We start from the raw sequence: 17204 nt of genomic DNA, 5'->3' as shown, positions 1-17204 counted from the left end.
ATTCGGGTTAATTGCATAACCGTCACCCTGTGACCCGTGTTTCAATCCTGTCACTACCGTAACTCCATTGTGTAGACTCAGCTGTCTTGGTGTAAAATATAAAAGGCTTTGAAAGTCGGTGAATTATGAAATTCTTCAAGATTGGGGTCACGATGTGTCTCTCATTAATGTCTTGCCAGCGATCACATGTATTTTAGTGGCGTCATGTCTCAGTAGCTGACAGGTATCTCACCAGGAAACATATATTATGTCATAGCAGAATGCCTTCTATTAGTAATGTAATTTGTATATTTTCCGATGCCGTGTCTATCAAACTCCATGAGTGTGCGGTAATAGAAATACACGGCTATGTGTTTTATCGGAATATATAAGGGCGCTTGGGTTAAAGGCTTGGGTTAAAGGACGATGTTCTTTGCGCCTCATCGATATAGCTTTCATGCGACGTATGCATCGTTAGTATCTACATAATATATTGTTTGTTTACATAAGATTCGAACGCGAGCTGCATATCGACCACCAGTTAATGATAAACAAAATCTACAGGCAATATATGAATATACGAAGATATATTTGTCTCGCTCTACGCTAAAGTCAATGTAGTATATGAGTTCATGTTGAATAATTCATCGTGTTGTGTATTATAATATTCGCTAAATTCCATATATGGATACGATTTGCATATTCATTTGCATACTCGTATGTAGTTAGAGGCGATGTACAACTGTGACAGTAATTACAATCAACTGAAGCTTCTACGTACATTTGATTCCAATCAGATTATATTTGTAACGTACCTCGTAGTCATTTGTAGCTAGACATTTAATTACAAAGAATTGATATGAAATTGTTATTGTCTGGGGTTTATAACGGTCGAGTTCAAAATTACAGACCCTGCTACCCGTTTGATGAGAACAACTTTTTTGTATGAACATATGCAAGAGAGATTGGAACTCAAGTTACATCGTGTTTATTTATTTAGAGGGGGATAAAACATTCATCGTGTGGGAAGAGGTCGAAGTCAGTAAATAATTTTTACGTTAGCATAAAATCACAATTTTTTCTCAATCTCAGTCTGATAAACTGTGCTTTTAGAAAATGTCATTGTTATACTTTTATGCGTCGTTTACATTGATAACATCAAAAAATACAACAGATGATGCACGCAAATAGTCTTTTCGTTCACTGCAATTGACATGATAAATAGGAATACTTTCAACAGACACTGCTAGTGATTTATTTTATGCTATTACGAAAGGTTATCATTGTAACAATGTATATTTCAAGGCTTTCAATTTTAATTATTCAATACTTATAATGAATTAGGCTTTACGTAAATTCACAGCCGTTGTTTGGTTGGTTTCTATGGTAACATATGTAATTGTGCATGACGGCAGAGGCTAATAAACCATATATAACTGACATTTTCAGAAATTTATTATAACTGGAAAGTTTTATTACCGGTACTTCAATTAGAAAAAATAATCAATATTACATATATATGATTTGCTTTCAAATTTACTGAATAAATATTTTATATAATTTATTAATAAGTCTGTTTTGCAGTCAGGTATATAAGGTGGTTGTCGTAAACCAGAAATGTTTGTCTACTACTACAAACTACTAATACTAACGCTTCTGCCTATGTTCATTAGAAAACAATTACTAAAAAGTTTGTAAATATGTAAAATCCCACTTATATATTTGATTTCAAATATAGACCTAATGGCCATGTGACCTGAATACCCCAGCATATATATATATAATGTGCTCTAACAGTTTTGTAAATTTATCTAAGAAGTAGCAATCAATTCAACCACATGTGACCCGGGTCAATAATAATTACATAATCAACACTTCAAAACACATTTTACTTTTCTATACTGACACATGACATCTATAATCGCACTCTATGTCAATGTCTACGATATAAGTATTGGTGTATTCTCTGTAAAACTGTAGCCCAGATTTTCCCCAACCTTTTTATCAGTTGTCAAAACGAGCAGACATTTTTGGGGATTATCATTGCAAATAACGACAATGAAATAATAATCAAGTATTATTTTATTTAATAGCTGTAACCCTGAACCGCTTAGGCTTCGGTTATTGTATTTTCCAGGAGCAATATAGACGAATTCAAATTGTTTTAGTCATATGTCTAAAGCATTTAAGTGATTCGCACACTCGAGCATTAACTCAAATGGCAAAACTGTTTTTCAATCAGTTCGGTATATTCTTCTATCTGAATATAAGTATGTGTTTGGTTTGGGCGCTTATGATTTTCAGTTGACAACTTGTTGTCTCGCGTACAGTTAACGACATAATCGGACAAAAACCAATAGTTTAAATAAAATGTGTTTTTCAAATAATATTGATGTTCAATAACTCTTTCTGTTCGAGTGTAGAAATGTGTTCCTGTAAATGTGCTTCAGTCACAGTTACACAGTCATCTAAAAATGTCTTTATCTCGACACAACAATTACAATAACATTTACATTATTCGTAATAAGAAGCTGGCATTGAGTTAATGGTGTGTACACCACTGCATATTTCAACACGTTCGACCGTTTCCACATAATAGCACACACATTATACGAGTAGTGCTTTTGATTTAACGGTTCCTTAAAAGGTATTTAGCTGTTCACATGGCTTGTTAACACCCCCGGCACATTTCAACTAGTAGCTATGGCAACCGCGGAAGTCATAGAATTGAACAGAGTGGAAGTACTAGCCGGTTACAAAGTGAAAGAATCAACAGAGTGTATTCTGAATACCATACATGATATAGTCACATACACCAGTAGTCGTCCAAACTTTTACAAATATATCGTAGTCGTTAGCATACAGAAATCACGTTCATGCTCGGGGGATTTTGTTTGCTGATTGCATTGATGTCAGTACTGATTTTGTTTCATGTATCATTGATGGGAATGTCTCAAATTAACGATTCAATTATTTTGTTCTACCTCAGTGTTATATATTTCAAATTAAACTTGAATATTTAATGCATTGTGTTGTCACTGTTTCACAATAATAAAATAATATAGTTCTCATGTAATTATTGGTTTCTCATTGAGATTCACAAAAAAGTATAATAAAAATAATAAGTTAACCTACGTAAGGCGTAGATGCAGACTCGTGAGTGCAATGTATTGTTTTTCTATATTTGGACAGTGTTGGCTACACACAGATCGAAACACTAAGGTATAAATGATTGTTTTTGTTTCAACATAGACATTATCTACGTTTTGGTTCTTCAGTTGGCGATAGCGTTTCAAACTTAATCGCTCCAGGAGATTTTGTCCATTGGATTTGATGTCTACTAGGTGATGTGTTTTCCAACAAAAAAAAACGTACAGATTGTGTTAAAATATGTTTTGTTCCCAGATATAGTGATACCACAAGTGTGTCATATTTGGGTATAGTTAAGTACGTGACTAGCACGCGGCACATTGCTTCAAGAGAACAAAACACAAGCAACAATCCTAGAGGCCGCTTAAACTAGACATCAACATAGTGTGAAATTTCACAAGAGATGAAGGGGAAACTCTATGAGCAATGAAGGTTCGAAATTCCGCCAAGTCAAAAGGAAACAGGTTATCTACCTTTAAACTATTTATATTGCAACTATAACTGTATGTACAAGTCAAAAGAAGACAGATTATCTACCATTACAGTATTTATATTGCAACTATAACTGTAGGTACAAGTCAAAAGAAGACAGGTTATCTACCTTTACAGTATTTATATTGCAACTATAACTGTAGGTACAAGTCAAATGAAGACATGTTATCTACCTTTACAGTATTTATATTGCAACTATAACTGTAGGTACAAGTCAAAAGAAGACAGGTTATCTACCTTTACAGTATTTATATTGCAACTATAACTGTAGGTACAAGTCAAATGAAGACAGGTTATCTACCTTTACAGTATTTATATTGCAACTATAACTGTAGGTACAAGTCAAAAGAAGACAGGTTATCTACCTTTACAGTATTTATATTGCAACTATAACTTTAGGTACAAGTCAAATGAAGACAGGTTATCTACCTTTACAGTATTTATATTGCAACTATAACTGTAGGTACAAGTCAAAAGAAGACAGGTTATCTACCTTTACAGTATTTATATTGCAACTATAACTGTAGATACAAGTCAAATGAAGACAGGTTATCTACCTTTACAGTATTTATATTGCAACTATAACTGTAGGTACAAGTCAAAAGAAGACAGGTTATCTACCTTTACAGTATTTATATTGCAACTATAACTGTAGGTACAAGTCAAATGAAGACAGGTTATCTACCTTTACAGTATTTATATTGCAACTATAACTGTAGGTACAAGTCAAAAGAAGGCAGGTTATCTACCTCTACAGTATTTATATTGCAACTATAACTGTAGGTACAAGTCAAAAGAAGACAGGTTATCTACCATTACAGTATTTATATTGCAACTATAACTGTAGGTACAAGTCAAAAGAAGACAGATTATCTACCTTTACAGTATTTATATTGCAACTATAACTGTAGGTACAAGTCTAAAGAAGATAGGTAATCTACCATTACAGTATTTATATTGCAACTATAACTGTAGGTACAAGTCAAAATAAGACAGGTTATCTACCATTACAGTATTTATATTGCAACTATAACTGTAGGTACAAGTCAAAAGAAGACAGATTATCTACCTTTACAGTATTTATATTGCAACTATAACTGTAGGTACAAGTCTAAAGAAGATAGGTAATCTACCATTACAGTATTTATATTACAACTATAACTGTAGGTACAAGTCAAAAGAAGACAGGTTATCTACCTTTACAGTATTTATATTGCAACTATAACTGTAGGTACAAGTCAAAAGAAGACAGGTTATCTACCTTTACAATATTTATATTGCAACTATAACTGTAGGTACAAGTCGAAAGAAGACAGGTTATCTACCTTTACAGTATTTATATTGCAACTATAACTGTAGGTACAAGTCAAAAGAAGACAGGTTATCTATCTTTACAGTATTTATATTGCAACTATAACTGTAGGTACAAGTCAAAAGAAGACAGGTAATCTACCTTTACAGTATTTATATTGCAACTATAACTGTATGTACAAGTCAAAAGAAGACAGGTTATCTATCTTTACAGTATTTATATTGCAACTATAACTGTATGTACAAGTCAAAAGAAGACAGGTAATCTACCTTTACAGTATTTATATTGCAACTATAACTGTATGTACAAGTCAAAAGAAGACAGGTAATCTACCTTTACAGTATTTATATGGCAACTATAACTGTAGGTACAAGTCAAAAGAAGACAGATTATCTACCATTACAGTATTTATATTGCAACTATAACTGTAGGTACAAGTCAAAAGAAGACATGTTATCTACCTTTACAGTATTTATATTGCAACTATAACTGTAGGTACAAGTCTAAAGAAGACAGGTTATCTACCATTACAGTATTTATATTGCAACTATAACTGTAGGTACAAGTCAAAAGAAGACAGATTATCTACCTTTACAGTATTTATATTGCAACTATAACTGTAGGTACAAGTCAAAAGAAGACAGGTTATCTACCATTACAGTATTTATATTGCAACTATAACTGTAGGTACAAGTCAAAAGAAGACAGATTATCTACCTTTACAGTATTTATATTGCAACTATAACTGTAGGTACAAGTCTAAAGAAGATAGGTAATCTACCATTACAGTATTTATATTGCAACTATAACTGTAGGTACAAGTCAAAAGAAGACAGGTTATCTACCTTTACAGTATTTATATTGCAACTATAACTGTAGGTACAAGTCAAAAGAAGACAGGTTATCTACCTTTACAGTATTTATATTGCAACTATAACTGTAGGTACAAGTCAAAAGAAGACAGATTATCTACCTTTACAGTATTTATATTGCAACTATATCTGTAGGTACAAGTCTAAAGAAGATAGGTAATCTACCATTACAGTATTTATATTGCAACTATAACTGTAGGTACAAGTCAAAAGAAGACAGGTTATCTACCATTACAGTATTTATATTGCAACTATAACTGTAGGTACAAGTCAAAAGAAGACAGGTTATCTACCATTACAGTATTTATATTGCAACTATAACTGTAGGTACAAGTCAAAAGAAGACAGATTATCTACCTTTACAGTATTTATATTGCAACTATAACTGTAGGTACAAGTCAAAAGAAGACAGGTTATCTACCTTTACAGTATTTATATTGCAACTATAACTGTAGGTACAAGTCAAAAGAAGACAGGTTATCTACCATTACAGTATTTATATTGCAACTATAACTGTAGGTACAAGTCAAAAGAAGACAGATTATCTACCTTTACAGTATTTATATTGCAACCATAACTGTAGGTACAAGTCTAAAGAAGATAGGTAATCTACCATTACTGTATTTATATTGCAACTATAACTGTAGGTACAAGTCAAAAGAAGACAGGTTATCTACCTTTACAGTATTTATATTGCAACTATAACTGTAGGTACAAGTCAAAAGAAGACAGGTTATCTACCTTTACAATATTTATATTGCAACTATAACTGTAGGTACAAGTCAAAAGAAGACAGGTTATCTACCATTACAGTATTTATATTGCAACTATAACTGTAGGTACAAGTCAAAAGAAGACAGGTTAGCTACCTTTACAGTATTTATATTGCAACTATAACTGTATGTACAAGTCAAAAGAAGATAGGTTATCTACCATTACAGTATTTATATTGCAACTATAACTGTAGGTACAAGTCAAAAGAAGACAGGTTATCCACCTTTACAATATTTGCAACTATAACTGTAGGTACAAGTCAAAAGAAGACAGGTTATCCACCTTTACAATATTTGCAACTATAACTGTAGGTACAAGTCAAAAGAAGACAGGTTATCTACCTTTACAATATTTATATTGCAACTATAACTGTAGGTACAAGTCAAAAGAAGACAGGTTATCTACCATTACAGTATTTATATTGCAACTATAACTGTAGGTACAAGTCAAAAGAAGACAGGTTAGCTACCTTTACAGTATTTATATTGCAACTATAACTGTATGTACAAGTCAAAAGAAGATAGGTTATCTACCATTACAGTATTTATATTGCAACTATAACTGTAGGTACAAGTCAAAAGAAGACAGGTTATCCACCTTTACAATATTTGCAACTATAACTGTAGGTACAAGTCAAAAGAAGACAGGTTATCCACCTTTACAATATTTGCAACTATAACTGTAGGTACAAGTCAAAAGAAGACAGGTTATCTACCTTTACAATATTTGCAACTGTAACTGTATGTACAAGTCAAAAGAAGACAGGTTATCTACCTTTACAATATTTACAACTATAACTGTAGGTACAAGTCAAAAGAAGACAGGTTATCTACCTTTACAATATTTGCAACTATAATTGTAAAACTTCTAATAATATATATAAATTGTAGTAGGTAATTATAGTCTTTCGTAATTATTCATTATAACCTGACTCGTCAGTCAGTGAGTGGACAGGTTTCTATCCTCACAGTACTTGTCTGTGTATGTTATCAATTCATGTTAGAATCCCAAAAATTAAACCGACATGTAATGACGTCACCTAGGACAAGCCATTCAATAAATGATGTGAATCAGTAATTATTGGAGGGTGATGGTTAGGTATCAACGCATAGCAGCAAATCCCTCATTAAACCATCACAATCTCAGCACACACTGTGTGCACCAGTTCTACTCATAAATAGGACGCTTGTTGCGCGACTGCTTCACTGCCTTTAGATTTATGTTGCTGTGTTTGAAATTATAAAATATTAACCGTCTAAATCACCGTATACCGGTTATTTTCAATTACTGGAACTACATTTCTAATTGCTAGTGATTCAATTTATTCATGGCCTGAATCAGTTCCTCAAAATGTAGAACATATTTATGCGATGAATGTGAATGCGAAGTATGTGATTGTCATATTGCAATTGATCCAGCATTCAATAAGCTTACGCATGCGTAGACAAAGAGCACGCGGTACTCAATCTTATTGCACACTTATACTGATTTACCACACGTACCATGCAGTTACTCGACATACAGCCATGTAGTATTTTTCCATATCACACCTCCTGAGCGGCAAATCTGATCGACGCGCAGGAAAACAGAAAATGAGTTGTTTCAATTGTTGCATTTTCAGACACATATTCTGCATGTGTATTATTTAGATGAAAACGCAGCCTCTTTAATTTATCACAATTATCAAGTACCCCATCGTTTCATTTAGGATTGACAGAGATGGTGTGAATTATTTCTTAATTTCTATATATTCAGTTGATATGTTCAGTTGAATACTGAAAATCTGTTTCTTTTAATTATCAACCGTGAATGTACAATTATAGACAACACGGTAAAAACAGCATTGACGATAATTCAGCTGCTGGCGTCAAAATGCGTCAGAACAAAACACATACAGCACTACACACAACACTCGCATATATATTGATTTATATCATACTAGTATCAATACGCGCTAAGTGAAAGTCACCATAAAATATGCATTCTTACTTATTTAGGTGTCGTTGTCATTGCTGATGTTTGCCTGTAGTCTTAATGTATCGTAATTTTGTACGAAATACGTTATGTGTTCAATATTTCTATGATTATGCTGGATGTGATACTTCTAAATATATTTCTTTTGTTTGACTGTTCCAGGGCCAACGTGCAAATTCCGATGCAGTCCGTATGACGATACTATCATCGACGGATTTTCAGTATGTGATGGGTCCGTGGACTGTCCTAACGGAATCGACGAAAACGCTGATCTATGTAGTAAACGTATGTATTATTATCAACAACACACAGATAGTACATGGTAGGCACGCGTGTAGCCGCAGGAGACATAGGCCATTTTTTCCGCGGCGGATGCACATCTCAAAGCGAGATTGGCCGGAAATGGGGTACAGGCAAGACGTCTGCTTTTGTCATGGCGGCAAATACAAACTTGTTGGTATTTGGTAAAAAGTGGATTTATTTATGTCACGTCGATTGGTACACCCACAAACACGACATTACGTCGTGTGTATGTTCTCATTGCACTCCAAATCCGGCATACGCCAGATTTTTGACTTCCGGGAAATTGGTCTATTGCAAGTACTCCGCTTCAATCCTCTACTAGGTGACATTGTTATTTAGGATCACATGACAAAAATACGCGTTTTTCTAACTCGTGCTTTACTACTGACATTTAATTCAGTGATAATGTAGCATGCTTGGTTTACCATTTAATTAATTATCAAGGACAGCAGAATCAACTATATCACGTTCAATATGACCATACCCGTCTTATATTCCATTACAAACTGTTGACCTAGATAATACACCCTGCTGTTAGAATTGCTAGTGCCAGTGGCATATGGCAGTTATAAATAAAACATCTAACCATCTAACAGACACTAATTAAATTTACATGTAGATGATATTTGAACTGTTAAAAACATACTGAGTCCGACCTTATCTGAACTTAATATTCTCTTAGTGGGAAGTATTAAGTCGTGTGAGGTTGACAACAAAAGAAGGACACCCTTGATTGTTTTTTATTCAATCATAAATAATTTAATTCTACACGCATTACACATTACACTGATGATTTAGAATTACAAAATATAACCCATATTATCGTTATACTTTTTAAAAATTTTAATGGTTAGTCAATACCCCCTGGAGCCTGGGAAAAAGGTGTCTAATTAAACACATGATTAGACACGTTTTTAAATAGACTTATTTATCAAGAGTTGTCACTCCATGACGGAGTGACGTTCTTGCCTCTGCCCGGGAGATGAATTATCTATTGTACATATGATATAGTCCACTCTATGAGGACGGTGAAAGCTCGTCTACTCATTTTTGTTTTCCATATACGTTATCTACGTGAAATAATCAGTGCCATAAATGTCAGGCGAAAATTACCGATAATGTATTGATTGATTAATTGATTGATTGATAATTGATAAAATATACGTGATGGATCCATTTACGTAGCGAAATTGTAGCAAAATATAAACTGTGCATCCCAATACGCATTTAATAATTTAATGGCCATGTTTTTGTAACATCCAATAGCGATAACAAATATAATGCAATTCATTAAACTATGTTGGATAACTTATGTCTGATAAATCGACTGTTTACTGACGATTGTGCGCCTGTGGTGTTTACCATTCAAATATCCACACACGCAGAATCAGTGCATGCCGGAAAGTAGTTATTTTTAATTCGAATATTGAAAAACAAACAAACACACGCACGCACTCGTGATGATCTAATGCTCAATGGAAGTGGTATGGTTACAATGTAAATATTGTTTATATTCAAGTTATTGTGAATAGCGTTGACATATCGATTACTTGACGTGGAATCGCTTAGTACATATAGAGTTCATCTACGGTTATAATGAAGTGCCGGAGTTGTGGCTGTCAGTATTTCGGAGTCTTATGTCTGTTGATATCGCCAATTATGCATTAACGAATCGTTCCATTATGTTAGTGTCAGCGCACACACTGTGAATACAGAGTGACTTTGACCATATGAAGATCAGGTCAAATAACCAATTTGTTCCTCATCATAGCGTGGTTTAATATTTTAATTACATTCTCCATCACTGTTGTAGTGGTTGAAGTGGTATTTTACCCCATCTGCAGCCAACTGATTTGCCAGGCACCGCCGTCAATATCGCAATTGAGATATGGCATTGAAAACACAAGACGTGAACTGTCTTGAATAATTTGAGCATAATATGAAAACACTGTGATGAAGAAAAAAACACACAAACAAAAACCGATGATACTAAAAATACAGAATACCCACCAGCAAAATCAAATTTTCAAATCCACAGCTAGATCTATGCAACGACTAATCCATCATACGAATTAAATAATGATTATGTGCGCCATGTAGTTTAAACCCTTACTGTACATAAATGACGAATACATTGTAACTACTCGTATACAATGATATGAAAATATGAACACAAGTCACGCGTAAGTGTGGTGTACATATTTAGATGTTATTCGTATATTATTGGTATACTTGCTACATTTCTTGACTCCCGTGGACTTAGTTTAAATTATGATAAACGAACTGAGACTTATTACCATAAAAACGTTTTTATAAAAATGCATTTTCGTGACTTCCTCTCAACATATCTTGATTGACTTTACCGTGCAACTAACCCCTGAGATGTGTAACATCAATCACGAAGATGGAGTATATGTAGAGGGCGCTGTTATCGAATAGCAACTGTAAGAGGCTGTTTTGATTCGGTTTGTCCCACACTAGAATAATTTTATTTTCTCTCATTGCACCAGTCGCAACATTTCATCACATCCTATAAGTATTTCAAATTCGTCAACGCACGATATAGTATGTGTCAATGTATGCATCATACTCATAAACAGACAAACACAATTGTTCTGGTCCTACGTCGCATTTTCCCAGGCATTGTTGTCGGGTATTACTATTTGTTCGTGTTATTGACGTCTAATAGTCTGTTCAGTTCTAAGTTACAATCAGTTAGTGTACACGTGATAGTATAATTAATGAAACGAATTTATCGATATTTACTCTGTATACAGTAAAAACACTGAATGCGCTCCTTGTTGTACATACACTTCCGGTTATCGATGTATCATGCGTGTGAAAAAAAGACATTTAACCCATTTATTGATAGTCAGTTTGTTTGACGTATGAGTAGACGCGCTCGCCTGAATCACACGAAGCCATTCATGCAATTGATCTAAGTCAATTTGCCTTGTTGCTGAATGAAGTGTCGATAATTCAATACCGTGTGTATATTGTCTTCCATAACCACATGTAGACATAAGTGTACTAGCATTCACCGGTTTCTAATGTTGTGTGGTCGGTAACGGAGGGAGGGGGTAATTCCATCTTTGAACAATTCATATGTGTCTAGGTATGTTAATTTATTTGCTCACAGTAAACGTCAGGGTACAAAACAAAATCAGGCATACTTATCCAGTTTCATAGACGCTACATTCCTAGCCCATTATTCGCATAAGTGTAATCGCATTTCACACCTCATATCGCTGTCGAATACAGAGCATATATCGTATATATATGTACTCGCCAAGCTCGTGCAACAAATACAAATGTTGGGTATTATATGTATACGATACATAGATGATATGCGACGTTATATTATATTCTTCATATGAGTCTCAATAGAATAATATAATTTTGATTTTTTCCGATTCCTTGATGTGGAATACCTACAAAATATATTAGGGTATTGTATTAAGCTTATCTATTGAACATATATCCACTTGCAATTCAAGATAGAAGAATCGCTATGCAAACGAATTGACAGATGTTGGCAATTTCGTGCCACGAGATGGTAATACACATGATGTATTGGGTTCAGCATTGAAATATACGCGCAGTCAAAATTACTTTTCAATTTCATATAACTCCACTATAATTTAGCATATTTTACATTTCATAACACATAAATACACAAATATATGCCAGACACAGTACACAGTTTTATAAATATTAGTACTCAATAGTGCACAATGCAACTTAAACAAAATTTAATAATATTAATAAGAAATACACATAGAAGTAATATGTATGGCATTTTAATGGTGGCGTACGTGGTCATTAGAAGGAAGCCACTTAATCTTTAAAAATGTCAACTTTATTTCCTATGTGGTCAGTGAAGTCCCTTTACTTACAAGCACCATGCTTTTAAGAACAAACAAGAGGCTTATACCTGGCATTCAGTCTAAGTACTTCAGTCTCTAAAATGACGTATATTGCATATAGTTTATGCATATAGTTTATGCATTGAAGACGTATGCACAATCAGATAACGTAATACCTGCATACGATGTCTGCATGATGAACCGAATATTTACAATGACACCGTGGCTCATATGACGGAACAACCACTAAGCTACAATTCGAAAGAAACGCGTAGGTTTATTAACACATTTGTTTTCATTGATGTTCAGTTAGTTTTGTTTTTCTTTTCCATGCATTTTATTTATATTTCCAGAAGCATTCAAATGTTTAAAATATGCCAGAGGTAATTTTTGCGATGCATACCTTATTCATTCATTCATTTATTTATTCGTCCATACATGAATGCACACTGTGCACAAAACGACATTAGCTAATTGTTTAAACTGTCGCCTGAAGTGGTTAGACGACGTCCATTTAAACCACTAAAATATTTGCGTGAGTATTGGGGCGTGATAAAATAGGTCGCACTACGCACACCTCGGTGCATGCTGATAAAACCGTCGATATTATGAGTATTTGCTTTACAAACGTGTTCACACACCTACTTGAAAATATGATTTAACATCTATCTGCTCACCATCAGACATAATGGGCATTGCGTCATGCTCTAATTGCGGTCAGATTAGGAATGTCAAACTTAATAAAAAAATCACCATGCACATATTACACTTTGTCAATTTATCGAACTCGGTATATTTATGAATAGCTAGTGTAATTTACTCACATCAAATTCATATATTTATAATTAAAAGACAAAATGTTGCCATGACAGCACCGTGCGATGATATCCCATGTGTCTGGACTGTTATGGCTCTTGTAAAATCTTACATTAAATTGCAACAACTTGAGTACAGCTACGTGCTAGTATTCGAGTCAGCATGTGACCATTCAACCGTGTCTATCAATATCACTTCAATTTGAGTGGTGATATTTCACACACACACACCCTCGTGCTACTCACAAAATGAAAGCTATTTCAAGCAATTTGTATTTACTACATTTCATTGTGGATTATTATTATAAGTTGTTACAGCGCTAATACACATCCCGTGTTAATTAGCGTAGATTCAACGGGTGACCTGGTAACAACCTGACACAAAAACACGCACAGAAATGCTTCCTGAATTTGATGTGATTTTCGACACCATTGTCTATAATATTTGTTCACAGTGTTTCCGAAATAACAGTGACTAGTACGCATGTCCGCTAGTTGGTTTGATAATATAATAACAATTAATGTACATCCGTATTGGATTTGTCATTTTTTTCCATCGAGCTAATTCTATAAAGTGTGCTGAAAATCCGACATTTTTAATTTTCTATAAGTCGTAATCCAATTTGGTCTTCAAAATGCTGAATCAAACAACAACGATACTAAAAGTACTGCTAAAATAAGAGCCTTGTTCATTTCCCCATATCAGAAGACATATTTCGGCGATCAATCATATGTACAACAATATCACAACTACTTATTGTTTTCATTACAGATACCCAGATCAATGGACCTTTTTCACCTCTCAGCATGGTTGATGGCATTGTCACTATAGTTTGTGGATTTATACTAGTTATTCTTATCTCAATATGTCTATACTGTTGTTGCTGTCCACCGCCGCCCACATACGTGACAAAAGGTCACTACTCATCGAACGTTAATATCAATTTTCACGATGGTGTCACATCGACCAACTTAGAAGGACGAACATCGCATAATGATACAAGGGATAATAATGAAGTGCGTATTTCCAGTCTTTAGTTTGTGAACCCGAAATGCCTAGAAGTCCTACGCTATCACTTTGGGAAAAAAATGAACCACCGCTGGTGGCGTCTTGATATAGTAATCTGCGACGCGTTTAACGAGATTTATTCATGTCATGTACTTGGAGATTTACAAAATGTTGTCAACGCACGTAGAGAACCGATATTTTGACCGGAGTATTGTCACTTTCTCCGGGACAAACTATAATTGTGGTGTCAATTAAGATGCCCCAGTCGTCGCACCGCGTCGTGTTCGATGTGGATTCAATGCGACGTTTACAACGTATGAAAAATACATTGGTTATTCAGACGAAATTGTAACTACTAACGGACCCATTTTTACTCGGTACCTTAAGTATTCGAACACGTAAATGACAGTACACAAGGCTGAAGAAGTACGTTGAAGTGGACCAGGTTAAGGATATATACTAGCATGTGTAATTTTACAGTGATAATTAATTTAGCTTTTATATAAATATTATGAGTCATATATCATTTTAGTAATGGGAAATGCTAATTAATGTGAATGTTAATAGCCAGATTCAATAGAAAAAAGTCAATTTAACATTAAGTCGTTGTATACAAACGCAATACACGTCATTATTACTCAGTCTATTTAGGTGTTAAGACACGTAGCGCATGTCCAATAATGATGTTTTATTAGTGTTTTTATGTTAGTACTATAACATAGACCCTTTTCATCAGTCTAGCGCCCTCAAACAAACACAGTGGATTTATCTTTCATCTTAGCACTGGGTCAAAATAAAAATAAACTCAAAAATTCACAGCGTTCCTTGCCTTTAAAACAATACTTCCTGGATAGCTGTCGTGTCTGTCTTTGCAGACAGTGGAGTTTCTACACCTACCGGCCTCTCTTTCAGGTCTTCTGAAACAGGAAGTGTTTGAGGGCGCTCGACTTATAAAAGGGGTCTATGGAGTTATCATTGTCCACGTACAGGGTAATAATTATTTTTTTATTCAATTTACACTCTTGGCGATTAACATTTTGACGTGTGGTTTTACGAAAAAGTTATTGGCATTTGATAAATTCAAGACATACATACTATAATGAGGTTACAGATTAAATAATACATTACGTATAGGAATTTTAACAATTCAATGGACTCGATGACATATACTACATACGCCTAGTTGTCATGAGCAACTGGCAGTAATACTTATAGATATTTGCAGTAGATATTTGTAGTGCGTATGGAGGAAATGACAATTTCAACACAATACTTATTGCTAACCAGCTATTGGCTGATAAAAGACGCATGTGGGACTATAGAGGGCGTACATAAAGATGTATTTACTGATATAAAGAGGAGATAACGTTGCTAAGTATATCGTCCTCATGGCTAACTTCAAAGTTTATAAATGACTAATTATGTATAGGGTAGGCTGGTTTGATTTTGAGTGCATTGTGTTTTTAAGAGTGTTGCTAACATTATGCGAGCTGTGAACCGCTGTGCCTTTCCAGTTCTCGTTTATCTTTGTGGTATATATTTAAGCATTGCTGTGCTATTCCTTGATTGGGTGAAGTGTATATTCTGATTTAATATCAGCAGTTATTTGATTTTTGTGATTTTCACACCATGGATAAATATAGGACAAATTATGTGCCCATGAAAGGTGGCTTAGTTATATGTGTATGTTTGATCTTTATCTAGTTACATCTCTAGGAACGGGAACATAATAATAAATGCTCTATGTAAGTATAAATACCACCGAAAGTTATAGAACGTTAAATCAAATTTCCCCAGAGTTACGCTCTTTATCGTTAAAGCGCGTGTGTCAGGATGAAAGTAGCCTGCTTGTTATCATTACGAGGTTGTTGCTAGAGGGCGTAACACAATATATAATCAAATTAGAGACAATTGTATACAATTTTCATTTGACCACAAAAGAGATAACTATAACGTAGTAAATTGTATTATTCAATAAAAATAAATGTTCCTACATTGGCATCGTCATTTCTTCTATTCTTAATTAATTTATTCAAGTTCTTACACGAATTCATTAATAGTGATATTTAGTTACTATTTTCTGAAGTGTACGTACATACGTATTTAAATAAATAATAAATAAAGTGAAGTGTAATATTGTTCTTGATTTTATACAATTCATAGCTGATATCTGAGTGACTATGGGACGCCAATGATGTCTTATATATTTGTGTATTACTAACACAACCCAGTATATGGCTATTAATATCGTTAAATTATATATCAACTTCATTATATGGTTGTGTAGTATCATATTATATGCAAACACCATTGGTGTTAATATCATTATATGGTGACAGTGCCATATTATATCATATTGTGACGTTAAATGCGGGGGGCTTTTATGGGGCTACACCGTAATCAGGATCGGGGAGGTTGTCTTTAATACCGGTCTAATAGTCATTGTCTTTGGTAGCGTGCTTATCTTATAAGTCTCCTCCCTCTCAGCTCGTCCGCTGTCACAGGGTGGGGATCGTTTTGTGAATGTATATCACCACAACTGAGACTGTGCAGAGAAAGAAATATACCAGTAACGATTATCACAAATCAACACAACACAATATATACGGTTTCCTGTACTTTAATAAACAAATAACAGCAGGGGTGGGGGTATACAGT

General features: G+C 34.1%; 1 protein-coding gene across 2 annotated transcripts in view; it reads left to right on the top strand.

The window, feature by feature from the left end:
- The window catches only part of LOC100369540 (uncharacterized), a 54575-nt gene extending 37901 nt beyond the window's left edge, over positions 1-16674 (top strand). For both annotated transcript variants that reach the window (XM_085507852.1, XM_078013666.2), the window contains 2 exons: positions 8716-8838; positions 14310-16674. In XM_085507852.1, the coding sequence (XP_085363978.1) occupies positions 8716-8838; positions 14310-14575 (389 nt within the window). In that variant the 3' untranslated portion in view covers positions 14576-16674. The remainder of the gene's footprint in view (positions 1-8715; positions 8839-14309) is intronic.
- Positions 16675-17204: the final 530 nt, after the last annotated feature.

This window comes from Saccoglossus kowalevskii, chromosome 14 (assembly GCF_978046115.1).
Source record: "Saccoglossus kowalevskii chromosome 14, keSacKowa6.1, whole genome shotgun sequence".
Lineage (NCBI taxonomy): Eukaryota > Metazoa > Hemichordata > Enteropneusta > Harrimaniidae > Saccoglossus > Saccoglossus kowalevskii.
The sequence above is the reverse complement of the archived record's forward strand: the minus strand, read 5'-3'. Positions and strand labels throughout refer to the sequence as shown.